The following is a 14,538-nucleotide window of genomic DNA, read 5'->3' on the forward strand; positions in this document are numbered from 1 at the left end:
GTTTCCCAAACTTGGGTCTCCAGCTGTTTTTGGATACAACTCCCATCATTCCTAGCGATCAAGACCAGTGGTCAGGGATGATGGGAACTGTAGTCCAAAAGCAGCTGGACACCCAGGTTTGGGACACATGGGTCTAGGATCATGGATGAGGAACCTTTGACCCTCCTGATGTTGTTGAACTACAGCTCCCATCAGCCCTAGCAAGAAAGGCCAATGGTTAGGGATTATGGGAGTTGTAGTTCAGCAACATTTGGAGAGCCAAAAGTCCTCAAGTCTAAAAATAGCATTATTCTGAAAGCATGAGATTGTTCTTTATTCCTGAATCACCTCAGTCCCTAAAATAGCCTTATCCCTGTGTTTGTGAGATGAATAGGGATGTTTGTAAAATGAATAGGGATGTTTCAGGAGTTAGGTTTTTCTTAACTGGTATATTTAGAAACATATATTTCTCTGACAGTGAAGGCAGAGCATTGCGATCATGGCTAGCAGCCACTGACAGCCTTATTCTCCATGAATTTGTGCAATCTTCTTTTAAAGCCATCCAAAGTTGCTGGCCATCACTGCTTGCTATGGGAGAGAGTGCCATGTTCATTTATCTGTCCTGGGAGCTTTCAACGTTCAGCTTCACTGGATGTCCACAAGCTCTAGTGTCATGAGAAAGGAAGACAAGCTTTTCTCTATCCACTATCTCTGTGCCATGCATAATTTTATGGCTTTTATCACATCCGCTTCTTAATCACTTTAAACCCAAAAGTCCCAGATAGCATCTTAATATAAACGGCCGCCAGCGTGCACATGAGGTTTGCTTCATGTCCCCCCACACGTTTCCTGCTTAAGCCCCCATAGGTAAAGGTCCAGTCGTGGCCAACTCTGGGGCCAACTCTCCATTAGGTCCAGTCGTGGCCAACTCTGGGGTTGCGGCACTCATCTCGCTTTATTGGCCGAGGGAGCCGGCGTACAGCTTCCGGGTCATGTGGCCAGCATGACTAAGCCACTTCTGGCGAACCAGAGCAGCGCACGGAAACACCATTTACCTTCCCGCCAGAGAGGTACCTATTTATCTACTTGCACTTTGATGTGCTTTCGAACTGCTAGGTTGGCAGGAGCAGGGACCGAGCAACGGGAGCTCACCCCGTTGCAGGGATTTGAACCGTCGACCTCCTGATCGGCAAGTCCTAGACTCTGGGGTTTAACCCACAGTGCCACCCGCATCCTTTTTAAATGCTGGAGATTTAAAGAGCAACCTTGGCATTCTACGATGGAACGAAGCAAAGGGGAGGAATCACCAAACCACTTCGATGATTTGCATGTGTTTCTGTGCATCATTCCCACTTCCTCTCTGAGGCAATCCCAAGAAACGCAGGGATAATGGGTATCAGAAGATGCAGGAATCAGCTCTATCACCTGGAGAAGGAGGCGAGTGTGGGGGCTGCTGGGATGTCTCCAAAAACTGCTTGATCTCGCCCAGGGTCTTGGCAAGGGGGGACGTTGCCATCAGGGCCTCTACTTCCAGCTCGCTTACGCAAGCAAGCATGCTGCTCTTGTGAGGCTGCAGGTCCAACCCTGACAAATACAGACAAGGCATATATCAGCTGAAGGTGCTGCTTGTAGACTCAGAGAGACAAGGATGAGGATGATGACTTCATGCAGATTACTAAATTCATGCAGCGGGGAGGGGCTGTTATGTAACACACTGTCAGAAGGGTCACTTGCATGGCCTGAAAAAATGACCTGTACATACATAACTGATGCTCTGAAGCTTGCAGACCGCATGCGGCTTATGTTTCCATCTAGTGGCAGCTCAGGACAGCTGCACCTCCCAACAACCACAGACAGGGAGAAACTAGACGGGCAATTAGGATTTCCTGTGGTTTTGTGTGTATTATTTTAAACTAAGCGGCTGCTTTCAAGATTCCGCACATTTTGAAAAGTGGTGTTTTCAGAAAGATTGTTAACATTTCCTCCCTTGCCCTGAGCTAAATTGCCCCTTCCTGCTGTTAACACATGCAATTGTTTTGTTCTCAGAAGCCAACAGCATCTTCGGAGGAGCTTCGCTAGGGAAAGGGCATGCATGTTTAGGATATCAGATTCAAGTGCAGATGTTTACAATCATAGAATCATAGAGTTGGAAGAGACCACAAGGGCCATCGAGTCCAACCCCCTGCCAAGCAGGAAACACCATCAGAGCACAAGAGTCCTTTGTGTCTGCAATTTGCACTGGGAGGGGGAACACCTTTCAGGGGAGCAAATGAGAGTCGCACCCAGCCACGCAAATTGCATGTGTGTGCACTGGGGTCATCATGTCTACCTGTGAATGGATGGATATCAGTGGATTGGGTATGTGGATTAGAGAAAGGAGGTGGACTGGCTCTATTGACTTTTGTTTCAGGCCACAAACACATTGCCCCAAAGGGAATGCAGCCCTCGAGGGAAGTGGGGGGTTCTCCTTCCCTGTTCTATAACCAGGTAAAAAGGCTGCACACATCCTTACCTTGGTCTTCAAAGCCACGAGAGCTAAGGGAGGCCCGTTTCCCACCGGAGAGCACACGCTGTGTCAGGGAGCTAGTACCCTACACGGGAAATAATGTTCAAATATCACAGGAATGAGAGAGAGAGAGAGAGAGAGAGAGAGAGAGAGAGAGAGAGAGAGCGCCAAAGGGAGACCTTCATTCTTACTGGACATCTTTGCTGAGTTCCAGCTTGCTCTCGGATAGCCAGGCCAGATCCACCAGCTCCATTGTGCCCCTGTGCCCCTTCTGGCTTCGCCGTCACCTTCCCAAAATGGATTTTCCGCAGCAAAATCCCCAGGACTTTCATTAACTCTGTTGCCTCCTGCCACTCAGAACCTAAAAGAATTCAGCAAGGCATTAATCAGTTAATATGGCTTCCTTAACAGCCTGTAAGCAGTTGTTTTTATGCCTCTTGGAGATTTGCTCATGAACACAGCTACATTCAGAGCAATGAAGCAAGATCCATGGGTCGCCACAAGTGTCACAGTGAAATATCCACAAGAAAAGAGACCATTAAAAGGCGCAAATTTTAAAAATGAAAAAAACACACATTTTGGTCAATTCTAATGGGTGCCTGGCACATGTAGAAAATTCCTTTAAAAAAAATGGCAGGGAAGTGTTCTGTTTTCCCAGCTCTCTCACCTGAGTAGCCCATTGCTTGCAAGACTCCAGAAAACTTGATGGAGGAACTCTCACTTTCTTGGGTCTCCTTGGCAGAACTGAAGGTGACCTGGGCTCTATCCCTGGTGACTGTGGACCTTTCCATGCCCTTCAATGCATCCATGTCCAGTGTCTGTACCAGATCCTACAAACAGAGATCAACAGCTTTACTGCTGTCTCAGATTTTATGACCTCATCAAATTGCTTTTGCCTTCACTGGGGAACATTACATTGCTTAGGAAAATAGGAAACTGCCTTATGGAAAGGTCAGACTATTGTCCATCAAACTTTTGAGTGGCAGAGGCTTTCCAGGGTCTGAGGCAGAGAGAATGGCCCTGGGCCCTGTAAACTAGGGATAAGGAACTTCAGTCTCTCTTTTTTTGCCAGGGGTGCGTGGCAAATGTGGCCCTCCACTCCTCTCTATCTGGCCCTCGGCACTGTCACCACACCCCTTCCCAGCCAGCCACACCCTCTCTCCATAGGCCACACCCCTCAGGGGCCCTGCTTCATTTGTTGCTCCACCCACTTTATCTCTGGTTCTGCCAGCCACTGCATGTGGCCCCCAGAAAGTGGCCCGGAAGAGACTGCTACCTTTGGATTGAAAAAGGTTCGCCAGCCCTGCTACAAACATTTCCTTGTGAGCTGCTCTGGAAATCTGAATCACTCATCTCCTTAACCAAGACTTTCCCTTGGTATGTCTCACCAAGCCTCACACCAGACCTGCCCTGCCTCACCTCAGTTATCCAGTCTGCTGTTTTCCCCTGCCAGCCCATTCACGACTATGCCGCCTGTTTCTGGCCCACAAGCCCATTGCCACATGCCAGGGCCCAGACTTCACGGTGGCCTGTTTCAAGCCAGACCCCAGGCCTGACAGTCCCCTAATTCCCCATGCAGCCCTCAGGGGGCGCCTCCTTCTTTCAGCTTCAAGCTTATTGTAATTTAACCACATCAATGTTGCCCATAGGTGTGCATTAATGTACCCTAGTGCAGAAACATTTAATGAGGGCCAGGGATCTAAAACCTGCCAATGTTGAAGGACCCTGCCTGAGCGGACAGACTCAGGGGCAACAACTCTTGGTTGCCCAGAAGTGTGAAATTTATTGCTATATTCTGCCCCCAGTGGAATTTTGGTACCTACATCTAGAATGGCCACCACCATGTGATTGGTCAAGAATCATGATCTAGCTAATCTGGTCCATAGATAGGCAGGTGCATTATACCCATTAGTAACCCATTCAGGTGAGTGCAGTGCTCCAGTTTGTTGGAAATAAAGTGGGGTCAAAAGCCAATGAGAAAATATATTTCTACACACATGCTCCCCTCCTCATAGCACTTACCAAAAGACTCTGGATCTTCTGGCTGATGCCTCGGTAGAAGGCCAGGACGTCTGCCCGGTGTTTTGCTAGCTGCGATGCCAGGTGAAGGTTCTGGTCCTCCAGCTTGTCATACAAAGTGCGGACACTGAAATCTTCCAGGTCTTTTGTTGCAAACTGGTCGCCTGAAACAAAGGCAGCTTATCCATTTAATTGACTATCACCTTAGGTATAAAGGGAAAGAAGCTTTGCGGTCCTTATTTTGATTTATTTCTTTGTGGTGGGAAGGGAGAAAAAGAAGCTCAGAAATGGACTCTTCCAGTAACTCTCCCTTCTTATCTTGTCTTCAAAAATGGCACGGGATGAATGTTTGGGACAGAAGGACCAGGGTTCAAATCCATGCTCAGCCACATTGCTTGCTGGATATACTAGAACAATCTCTCCCCCCCCCCCTTCTCTCTCAGTCTAAACTACTGCACAGGATTTCTGTAGTGAAACAACAACTGGATAGTCTCCATGAAAAACCATCCTGATAAGAACATAGGGAAAACTCAGTTGGATATGTACAAAGGCCCATCAAGTCGAGCTTCCTGTTCTTACAGCTCCTACCCAGGTCCCAGATGCCTATGCGAAGACAAGAAGTAGGATCTGGGTGCAACCACCACCTTCCCACTTGTGGTTCCCAGCCAGTGGTATTTAGAGGCCTCCTGTCTCTGGCAGTGGAAGCAGAGCAGCCATTGATCTTGACCTTGGGAAATGATCTTGCCAGCCTGTCTCACCTGATGCTGAATCTTGTACCATTCCAGCCCCAGGTGAAGACCTTTTTGAATCCCTTGAAGATCTACCCTAGAAGTTGGGGGCTGCACACAAATGTGGTCAGACATCCTTTCCCAAACTGGTGTCCTCCAGATGTTGCTTGACTACAACTCCCATCAGTCTGAGCAAACATTGGCTTATATGGTTTTGCATGTACAAAACCATCTGAAAGGCACCAAGTTGGGGAAGGCTATTAATGAGGGTGAAAGAGGAGAGCGCAAAATATGGTCTGAAGCTCAACATCAAAAAAACGAAGATCATGGCCACTGGTCCCATCACCTCCTGGCAAATAGAAGGGGAAGAAATGGAGGCAGTGAGAGATTTTACTTTCTTAGGCTCCATGATCACTGCAGATGGTGACAGCAGCCACGAAATTAAAAGACGCCTGCTTCTTGGGAGAAAAGCAATAACAAACCTAGACAGCATCTTAAAAAGCAGAGACATCACCTTGCCAACAAAGGTCCGTATTGTTAAAGCTATGGTTTTCTCAGTAGTGATGTATGGAAGTGAGAGCTGGACCATAAATAAGGCTGATTGCCAAAGAATTGATGCTTTTGAATTATGGTGCTGGAGGAGACTCTTGAGAGTCCCATGAACTGCAAGAAGATCAAACCTATCCATTCTTAAGGAAATCAGCCCTGAGTGCTCACTGGGATGACAGATCGTGAAGCTGAGGCTCCAATACTTTGGCCACCTCATGAGAAGAGAAGACTCCCTGGAAAAGACCCTGATGTTGGGAAAGATGGAGGGCACAAGGAGAAGGGAACGACAGAGGACGAGATGGCTGGACAGTGTTCTCGAAGCTACCAGCATGAGTTTGACCAAACTGCGGGAGGCAGTGGAAGACAGGAGTGCCTGGCATGCTCTGGTCCATGGGGTCATGAAGAGTCGAACACAGCTAAACGACTAAACAACAACAACATGTGAGAAAGAGAGTGTGTGACACATCATTGAATGAGAATGAATAGAAGTGGGAACTACAACAAAATGTGGCAGTGTGAAGTGCTCCATGCCAGGATTCAAACTATTGCATTCTATTTCTCTTGCCCCCCCCCCAGTTTTTCACCTCCTCCCCTCCTCATCAGTGAGCATCCCATGCCCTCTGAGCAAGCTCAACCCCTGTAGAGCTGTTTTAGGGTTTCCGCTTACCCCCTCCTTTTAAGGTTTTCCCTGCTAAACATTTGATGCTGCCCGTTTGTAGCAGCAATGGCCATTATCACTAATCTTTCAGTGTGTACTTTTAATTTTTAATTTTTTATTGCTAAAGCTGTAATGGCTGAGATCTGCAAATTCACAGAGGGTACCACTTGGGCATTTGTAGTTCTTAGGTGAATTACAAAAGTTCCCAAGGTATCCATCAGACATCAGACTTGTTTGGAAGCCTGATCCTAGGTCCCTAATGAGTTAAAGTGCATGACACATGTATTTGCAAGCACAAATTTGCCTCCACTTTTCATTTTCAGGTGTACATGTCAAACATCCTAGGTCTACAACTTAACTGAGAGAATTTAGTAAATGAACTGTCAGGGTGACAGTGGCAATTGAAATGCCCTGCCTTTATTTTTTTCATTGATTTTTTTGTAGCGGAACCACCCCCAAAGAGTGTAAACACTGCCATCTGCTGGACATAGCTCCACCTGCACTATCATCAGTAAACGCTTCCACCTTGGAGATCTCACAGACTTACATTCTCATCTGACAAAAACAAAAGTTACTGCACCATGGTGAGTTATCCGGAGAACAGGCAAGTGTGATCAATATACCTTTGCCAAACCTGTGCCCTGCAAATGTTTTGGACTACAACTCCCATCACGCATAGCAATTGTTTAATTTGGTCTGGGGATGATGGGTGTTGTAGTACAAAGCAACTTGAGGGCTCCAGGTTGGAGAAGATTGGTTTAGAGGGAACCAGTAGGGAGTGCTAATCCATACCCACATCAAATAACCCCACAAATTCTGAAAAAGTCCAGGAAACCAGCCACCAGAGCATATGTGCCATTGCTATCAAGCGACTGATGTTCAGTTTTAAAATGGCCCTTGCATGTGCAAATGAACAGTATTTTCTCCTCTCTGAGAGGCGAGGCATCCCAAAAGCATCCCATGCTGGATTATAGCTTCGATTACAGCACATGCCTTGCTTCAGTGTTTTGTGGTTGCTTTGGCAAACTCATTTTGGGTCAGAGATTTCCCATGTCAGGACTGGAGATCAAAATCGCTTGCCAGCATTTGGGTGTCTGTGTGGGAGGGGGGAATATGCAACATTCACCTGCCTGTTTGTGAGAACATGGAGCCTAATCTTCCAAAACAAAGTCTTACCTAATCCTGGGAAAGTTCCCTCTCCTGCATCAGGTTCTTCTCCAGATCCCTGGGAGCCAAGAGCTTCATAGAACTGGATGCTGCAAGAACAGGGGGAGAAATAAGCACAAGAGCTTGAGAAAGTGACTCTTTTATAAAGGCTGTCTCTTGTGTTGAGACTAGGGATGGGGAGATCTGTTAACTGGGATTACTCTCAGTTTCTTATTTTCCCTCCTCACTCATAGAGGAGAAGGCTATCCATGGCTACTAGCCATTACAGTGGTACCTCGGGTTAAGTACTTAATTCGTTCCGGAGGTCTGTTCTTAACCTGAAACTGTTCTTAACCTGAAGCACCACTTTAGCTAATGGGGCCTCCTGCTGCTGCCGCGCCGCCGGAGCACGATTTCTGTTCTCATCCTGAAGCAAAGTTCTTAACCCAAGGTACTATTTCTGGGTTAGCGGAGCCTGTAAGCTGAAGCGTATGTAACCTGAAGCGTATGTAACCTGAGGTACCACTGTATGGCTGTGCTTTGCCTCCATAGTTAGTGGCAGCTGAGGTAGAAATTCTGCAAAACCCATGACCAGCAAGGCCATTGCCGCTATGCAAGTGTGCAGCCTGGCCACAAAACTGACAGTAATCCGTTTTGAAGGAACCTAACTGTCCACTAGAGTGGAAAACAATCCCAGATAAGATGCAAGGAGGGCTCTGCATGTACAGCAAAAAACATCACCAACACCATAGGTTGAATAAGTGTTTTTAACAACTATTGTTGGGTGAAGTGTTGGGGTGGCAGAAGGTGGCAAAATGTGGTTGAACAAACAGCCAAGATTACGTATATTTCCCAAATAGGGGGTGTGCTAATGGAATGCTCTCACAGACTCTTTTGGACTCTGTCCCGTAATACATGACTGAATATAAGAGTCTGACTAATTGGGAATCTGGTCTGAGCCTCTGTATTGAATCCCCAAGGAGAATTTTCTCCCATGCAGTAATGCTTCTGAATACCACTTTCTGGGAACTGCAGGGTGGGGCAGTCCTCTTGTGATTGGGACTTCCTTGCAAATTTCCCATGGGTATCTGGCTGCCCACTGTAAGACCAGGATGCTGGACTAAGGTGGGCCATTCGCCTGACCTAACAGGTTCTTCTTATGTTCATTTATTCACATTCACACATCAGTTTATGATTTTTAGTTTTATTTTTTAAAAACACACAAGCTGCCCCTGTTTGTTTTAAGAACCAGATTTCTGTTTGTTGCCCCGAGTCAGGATGGCGGGAGAAATTCAATTCAGTTTGCTTCGATAGGTGAACCTACCTAATTCACACTTTTCAGAACAATGCATGAACCAATGCATACAGCCGTCCTATGAAATTTGCACTTTTCCTGATTTCGCAGTGCACTTTTAAAGCCAAGCAATGTGTACCAAAAGGTATGGATTGGAGTAAAGTATGCATAAAGCTGCAAATGTTAGTGAAAATAGCATGTCCGATGCCACCCGCCACACCCCGGGGCCGCCAGGCCTGACAGGGCGAAGGGGCAGGCCGCGTGAAGCAGTGCTGCCCCCCCCCACGGCCCACGCTGCCACCAGGGGCACAGGGGCACAGCCAGAGAGCCCCCCGTGCTGCCACCTGCCACCCTGGGGCAGCCAGGCCCGCCCAAGGGAGGGGATCCCCTTTAAAAGGGGATCCCGAGATCTAGTGCTCCCCACCATCCCTTTGAGGCCCTGTGGGGGGGGGGCAAAGACCCCAGGCCTACCTTTGGAGCGAGGAAGTCCAGCAAAGTCCTTTCCAAAGAAGCTCTGGAGCCAACTGATGATTCCTAGATAAGATCCTCCCCCTATTGTGTGGGCAGGGTGGTCCCTCCCCGTACCTGGCCTGATCACCTTGGCAACACCTCCCCAAGTGGGATTGGGCAACTGGCTGAGGTAGGTGGAGACCTCTAGGTATCCCATCTGGGGAAGGCGAAGCCAGGCCTGTGCTAATGGTGCCGCATAGGGTCCAGGGGCTGCGGCTGCACATGACCACACAAAGGGCGCCCTCACATTTAATGTGGGGAGCGGTCATGGGGGGGGGGAATCACAAACTGATGTGGAAATGTGAAGAACTGAAGAATGAAAAAAATTAGAATCTGAGAGACACTAGAATTGATGCCCAAGGTGGCATTGGTGATTAGGCTTCCGTCACTCACCTCTCTTTAATGAGCACATACTCCGGGGGGATGTGTGGTTCTCCCAAGCTCCTCCACCGCGGCTTCCAGCTCTTCATTGGGCTTGGAGCAGAACTGGGATGCCTCAGGAGAACAACTAAGGCTGTCAACACCACAGTGAGGAACCCCAGGATGAAAAGCACAGCTGAAAAGGCAGGAGAACACAGTGGTGATTAAACGAAGGGAAGCAGGTCACCACGATTTCTTCTCAGAGGCCTGATGTTAGTCTAAGGGAAGTTCTTAAGTTCCCTTCCCCTGCTCCACTTTATCCAGGTGGCATCTATTAATGGTTCAGAGTTCATGCTTCCACCACCTGCTTAACTTCCCCCCTCAGCCTCCCTTCTCTATGGTTCAGGTGCCTCTTGCTAGTCCTCACAGCTTGCTTGGCCTGAACTGACCATCCTTCAGAGGCAGCAGAGCTAAGGCTGAAGAGGCAGAGTTTGCAGCAGAAATGGGGAACCTGTGTCCCTCCAGGTGCTTTTGAACTCTGTGGATTTATTTGAATTAAGTTTTAATAGGCATTGTGTAACGTGTTCTGACATTTGCATTGCAATGTGCATTGTATTTGGTATACTGTATAGTGGTACCTCTGGTTAAGAACTTAATTCATTCTGGAGGTCCATTCTTAACCTGAAACTGTTCTTAACCTGAGGTAGCACTTTAGCTAATGGGGACTCCCGCTGCTGCTGCGTCACCGCCACACAATTTCTGTTCTCATCCTGAAGCAAAGTTCTTAACCCAAGGTACTATTTCTGGGTTAGCAGAGTCTATAACCTGAAGGGTCTGTAACCTGAAGCATCTGTAACCCGAGGTACCACTCTATAGGAATTATAGCCCAGTGACACCAGATGAGACAAAGGTTCTCTCCTCTCATAAGAAGAACCTGCTAGATTGGATCATCTACTCCTGCATTTTGTTCCCATAATGGCAATCCATTGCTTTGCTGTTTTGTTTCAGTTATTTACTTGCTTCCATCTCATATTTTATTCCATGAGCTGCCCTGAGATCTTCTGAAGGGTGTTATGTAATAAATCGAATAAATAATTAAATAACCCAGGTGCCTGTGGGAAACCTGCAAAGGCATGACCCGAACACAAGAGCACTCTGCCCTCCTGTGGTTTCCAGCAAGTAGTATTCAGAAGAATTACTGCCTCTGGCTTCAGTTCTTATGGACTGGGACAAATCTCTCTATTGCTAGATGAGAGTTATAAGTCGAGTAACACCTGCAGAGGCACACGGTCTCTCTCCATTCTGGGTCTTTCACTCCACTTTGTCTGCTGCGACAAGGCGACCCACAAACTGAGGCCTTTCCTTCCATGCAGAAATATGGGTGCGGTTCAGTTGCAAGAGCATTGGAAACAATGCTTAAGTGTCTGGCATATTTGAGGCACATAAAGGAAAAACAAGTCATCCTTAGAACTCTTGCATAGAGAAGACTTCTTGAGATCACACTATGCCTAGCTCTACTTTGCAATCCAGACCAAAGCAAATATTCCACGGTGTGTTTATTTTGACACCAGCGCGTGCTGGAAACCATGACGTTTGCTGCTCTTATGTAACAAACTGAAGAAAGCAAAGCCACCTATTACTTGCATTCTTAAGGCAAGGTGTGGCATACCTGGGCTGCTCCTCATTGCTGGCTCCACCTGCTATTGCTATGCAGCAAAGAATTGCTTACACAGGAGGAGGAGAGTTGCTGCAGGAGAGGATGGGAGACCAGAAGTCTAGAGACTCTGTCTTGTTCCTCTGCTTGTATAAGACATAAGATTAACTTCTACAGATAATTAATATGAATCAGTCACCTCAAATCACCTTCCCACAGGGCGTCTGCTTTCCCATGATGCATGTTGCAAGAAATCAGCTCTCTTTACCTCTGGAAAAATATGCCAGAGGGGCAGCTGATATTGTAAAGGTGAGCAGAGAGGCCGATATGGGATGGACAACTGGTTAATTGCAGCCTAATTGTGTTGCTTTGACTGAAAAGGCCAAAGTCCACAAAGGTTTAAGGAACACATATACAGCACTTTGCAAGATCCACACTATAGACTTAAAGCACATCTGACACACATTTAAAGCACAAGGCTTTCCCCAAAGAATTCTGGGCACCATAGTTTTTTCCCCTCCTTTAAAGACTTACAAACTATAGAGTCATTGTCATGGTACCTGCAATAGCTGCCCAGTCTGGGGCGACATTCAACACCTGCCGCTTCAGGACCCCCTGCCGAGCCAGCTGGAATGGAGATGAGGGCTGGAAGGGAGCTGCAAGGGGGTTGCAGCTCATAGTCTCCTCATTCACCACCACGATCAGCATCCGATCTTCAATGGCATTATCCCGGAAGACGTACGTCCCAGGCTCAAGGAACACATGGGAGAATCTGAGAAGGGGAGAGGTGTGCTGTATTAAATAAGCCCTTTTGCTCTACTACATTCCATCAATATTTAATATTACCACAAAACTAAAGGTATCAAGGCGGAGGAAACACCTTCAAGCAATTTCGGTGTTATTCACAGGATGATTTCAAGGCTGCTGAAGCCATGGAGATTCTGGTCTACTGACTGCAACAAATTATTTCTTTGATTATTGCTAGATTATTCTTCAAAATGATAGAGCTCCCCTAGTAAGAAGATGGGAAACATTGTTCCTCAAGCTTTCTTCCTTGCAAAGGGCATTTCATGCCGCTTATCAGTTCCTTGAGTGGAGGTCTTATTGATTCTCTGAGGGTTGGCAAGTGCATCAGAAAAGATTCTGTAAAGCTAATGGAGGCAAGAGAGATGTAAAATCAGAGATCACTCGTGAGCCAGCTCCAAAGAGGAGAGGCATATTGGAGAGATGAAGACATATGAAGTATATGTCATCCATACGGTATTTTACAAGGGTAAATTAGAGATGTCAACAAAATTAAGCCCTGATTTCTACAAACATGGCAAAACTGTTACTGGACTGTACAGCTTCAGACTGCTGGTGTGGACTGTGTGACTGAATGCCACCCCACATGTATTTGTGAGCATGTACATACATCTATCTGTCTACCTACCAACCAGTGGAGAAGAGCTGTAAGCTAGCCTTCTCACTGATAATCTTATTTAATGCCTGAAGTTCTCAGCTATAGATAAAGAAAAGCAGACTGAGAATCACTCTGGAGCTTAAGGAGTATGAGCAATATTTCTTTAGCCTATAGATTTAAAGCCATTGACACAGCCAATTAAATTAACAATCCAATCAGTGAATGACTTTCCCTGACTCCCCTCAAAACAGAAGGCCATAAACGACCAAACCAACACCATCACTGGTTAACGTAACAACCGCATCAACAGAAAGGGAAGGGTCATTTCCTTCAGTTTGTTTGCTGCCAAATTCAATTCACTCAGCTGGCAATGGGCTGGCAGAAGATTCACTGGATTCTTGGAATGTGTGATCCACAACATTGTATGGCAATGCATTTGGGGTGACTAATTTTTTTTTTAATATCACAAAAAGTAAGAAATAACAGCTAATATCCACATGCATATCTGTCCATTTTTTTTAAAAAAAGTTCTCTCCCCCTTAAAGATCAAAGAGTTGGCTAGCCTGTCAGACATCTCTGGGGAGAGAAATTTACAAGGAGAAGGCTCTGCTTCTCTTCTGCATTGGTCTAACTTCAGAGGAGAAAGGGGCTATGAACAGGGCCTCCTCTGAGGATCCCGGTAAAAGGGAAGCATTCCTTTGGTAGCATCAGAAGATACCTGGAGATGTTGAGATGAGTTTCTCGAATGAGGTGGTCCAGCCTTCTGAATGCACCAAAATCCCAGTGGGGGTTGCTGTTGTAGAGGTGCTGCTTTTGATAGACAGGATAGTGACTAGTGAGGCGGTCTGGTAAGGAATGGGCACAGAGTCAACACCATCCAAGCACTCATGAGTGGATACAAAGCCAGGCTAAGGATGCATAAACAAACATGCTTATCTCTTGAATGGTAAGCCCTCTGTGGATCTGCATTTTGATCAGATGTGCAACCTTCCTAAGAGAACTGAGCTCAGGATCAATTTGGGTACCCTCTTTCTAGAAGATGAAATGTGAAGAGTAGCAATTGCAAAGCCAAATCTGCTTTTCCTTCTGAAGACCACAGCTGACAAATTCATAGAGGGTACAGCTATGGATGCCTATTCCAGTGTTAGAGGCAGCAATGCTTCTGAATGCCAGTTGCTGAAAGCCCCAGAAGGGGAGAGTGCTCTCGCACCTTGTTCCTGCCCCAGCCCTCCTCTCCCCACCCCCAGCCTTATCTGGGACAGATGTTTGGGTTTGGAGGTGGAGTGAAGAGAAGCAGCAGCCCAGTTCTATGAGCAGATACCCACTTATGCTGCATTGGATCTCACCCTTCATCACAGGAAGCAATTGCATATACTCACCAGAGGGATTGATGCTGAGCTGGAAAAGGATGGCATCTCCAACAGCCAGACATGCAACAGGGTTTGGAATTGTGGGTAAGAGCGGAGCATGTTGGGATTGTGCAGCCTCTCCCTCCCGCCGACGTCTCTGCCATGGGGGAGGCAGCTCTGAATCTCCTGGATTGGAAAAGTTGTTGGAAAGGGGAGGAGCTAGTCAAGAGTTAAGGAAAGATGCTTATTCTGTGGGTAGGTGGGAGGACTGGACCACAAGTTCTTACAGAGATGGGAACCCACCAATGTTGTGGGTGAGGAAACCATCAATGTCCAGTCACACACTCCTATATTCCCTTCATTTCTGACTCACAGGCCATTGGG

The 14,538-nt window shown here is 47.0% G+C and overlaps 1 protein-coding gene across 1 annotated transcript in view; it reads right to left on the bottom strand.

The window, feature by feature from the left end:
• LOC114585457 (uncharacterized) overlaps positions 1-14,538 on the bottom strand; it is a 127,744-nt gene that overhangs the window by 12,586 nt on the left and 100,620 nt on the right. The window contains exons 72-81 of the mRNA XM_028708144.2: positions 14,185-14,340; positions 13,524-13,650; positions 11,964-12,175; positions 9,783-9,945; positions 7,616-7,695; positions 4,508-4,668; positions 3,153-3,315; positions 2,677-2,846; positions 2,492-2,570; positions 1,405-1,563 (exon numbers count right to left, since the gene is read on the bottom strand). Coding sequence (XP_028563977.2) covers positions 1,405-1,563; positions 2,492-2,570; positions 2,677-2,846; positions 3,153-3,315; positions 4,508-4,668; positions 7,616-7,695; positions 9,783-9,945; positions 11,964-12,175; positions 13,524-13,650; positions 14,185-14,340 — 1,470 coding nt within the window. The remainder of the gene's footprint in view (positions 1-1,404; positions 1,564-2,491; positions 2,571-2,676; positions 2,847-3,152; positions 3,316-4,507; positions 4,669-7,615; positions 7,696-9,782; positions 9,946-11,963; positions 12,176-13,523; positions 13,651-14,184; positions 14,341-14,538) is intronic.

The sequence above is a fragment of the Podarcis muralis genome, chromosome 15, assembly GCF_964188315.1.
Source record: "Podarcis muralis chromosome 15, rPodMur119.hap1.1, whole genome shotgun sequence".
Lineage (NCBI taxonomy): Eukaryota > Metazoa > Chordata > Lepidosauria > Squamata > Lacertidae > Podarcis > Podarcis muralis.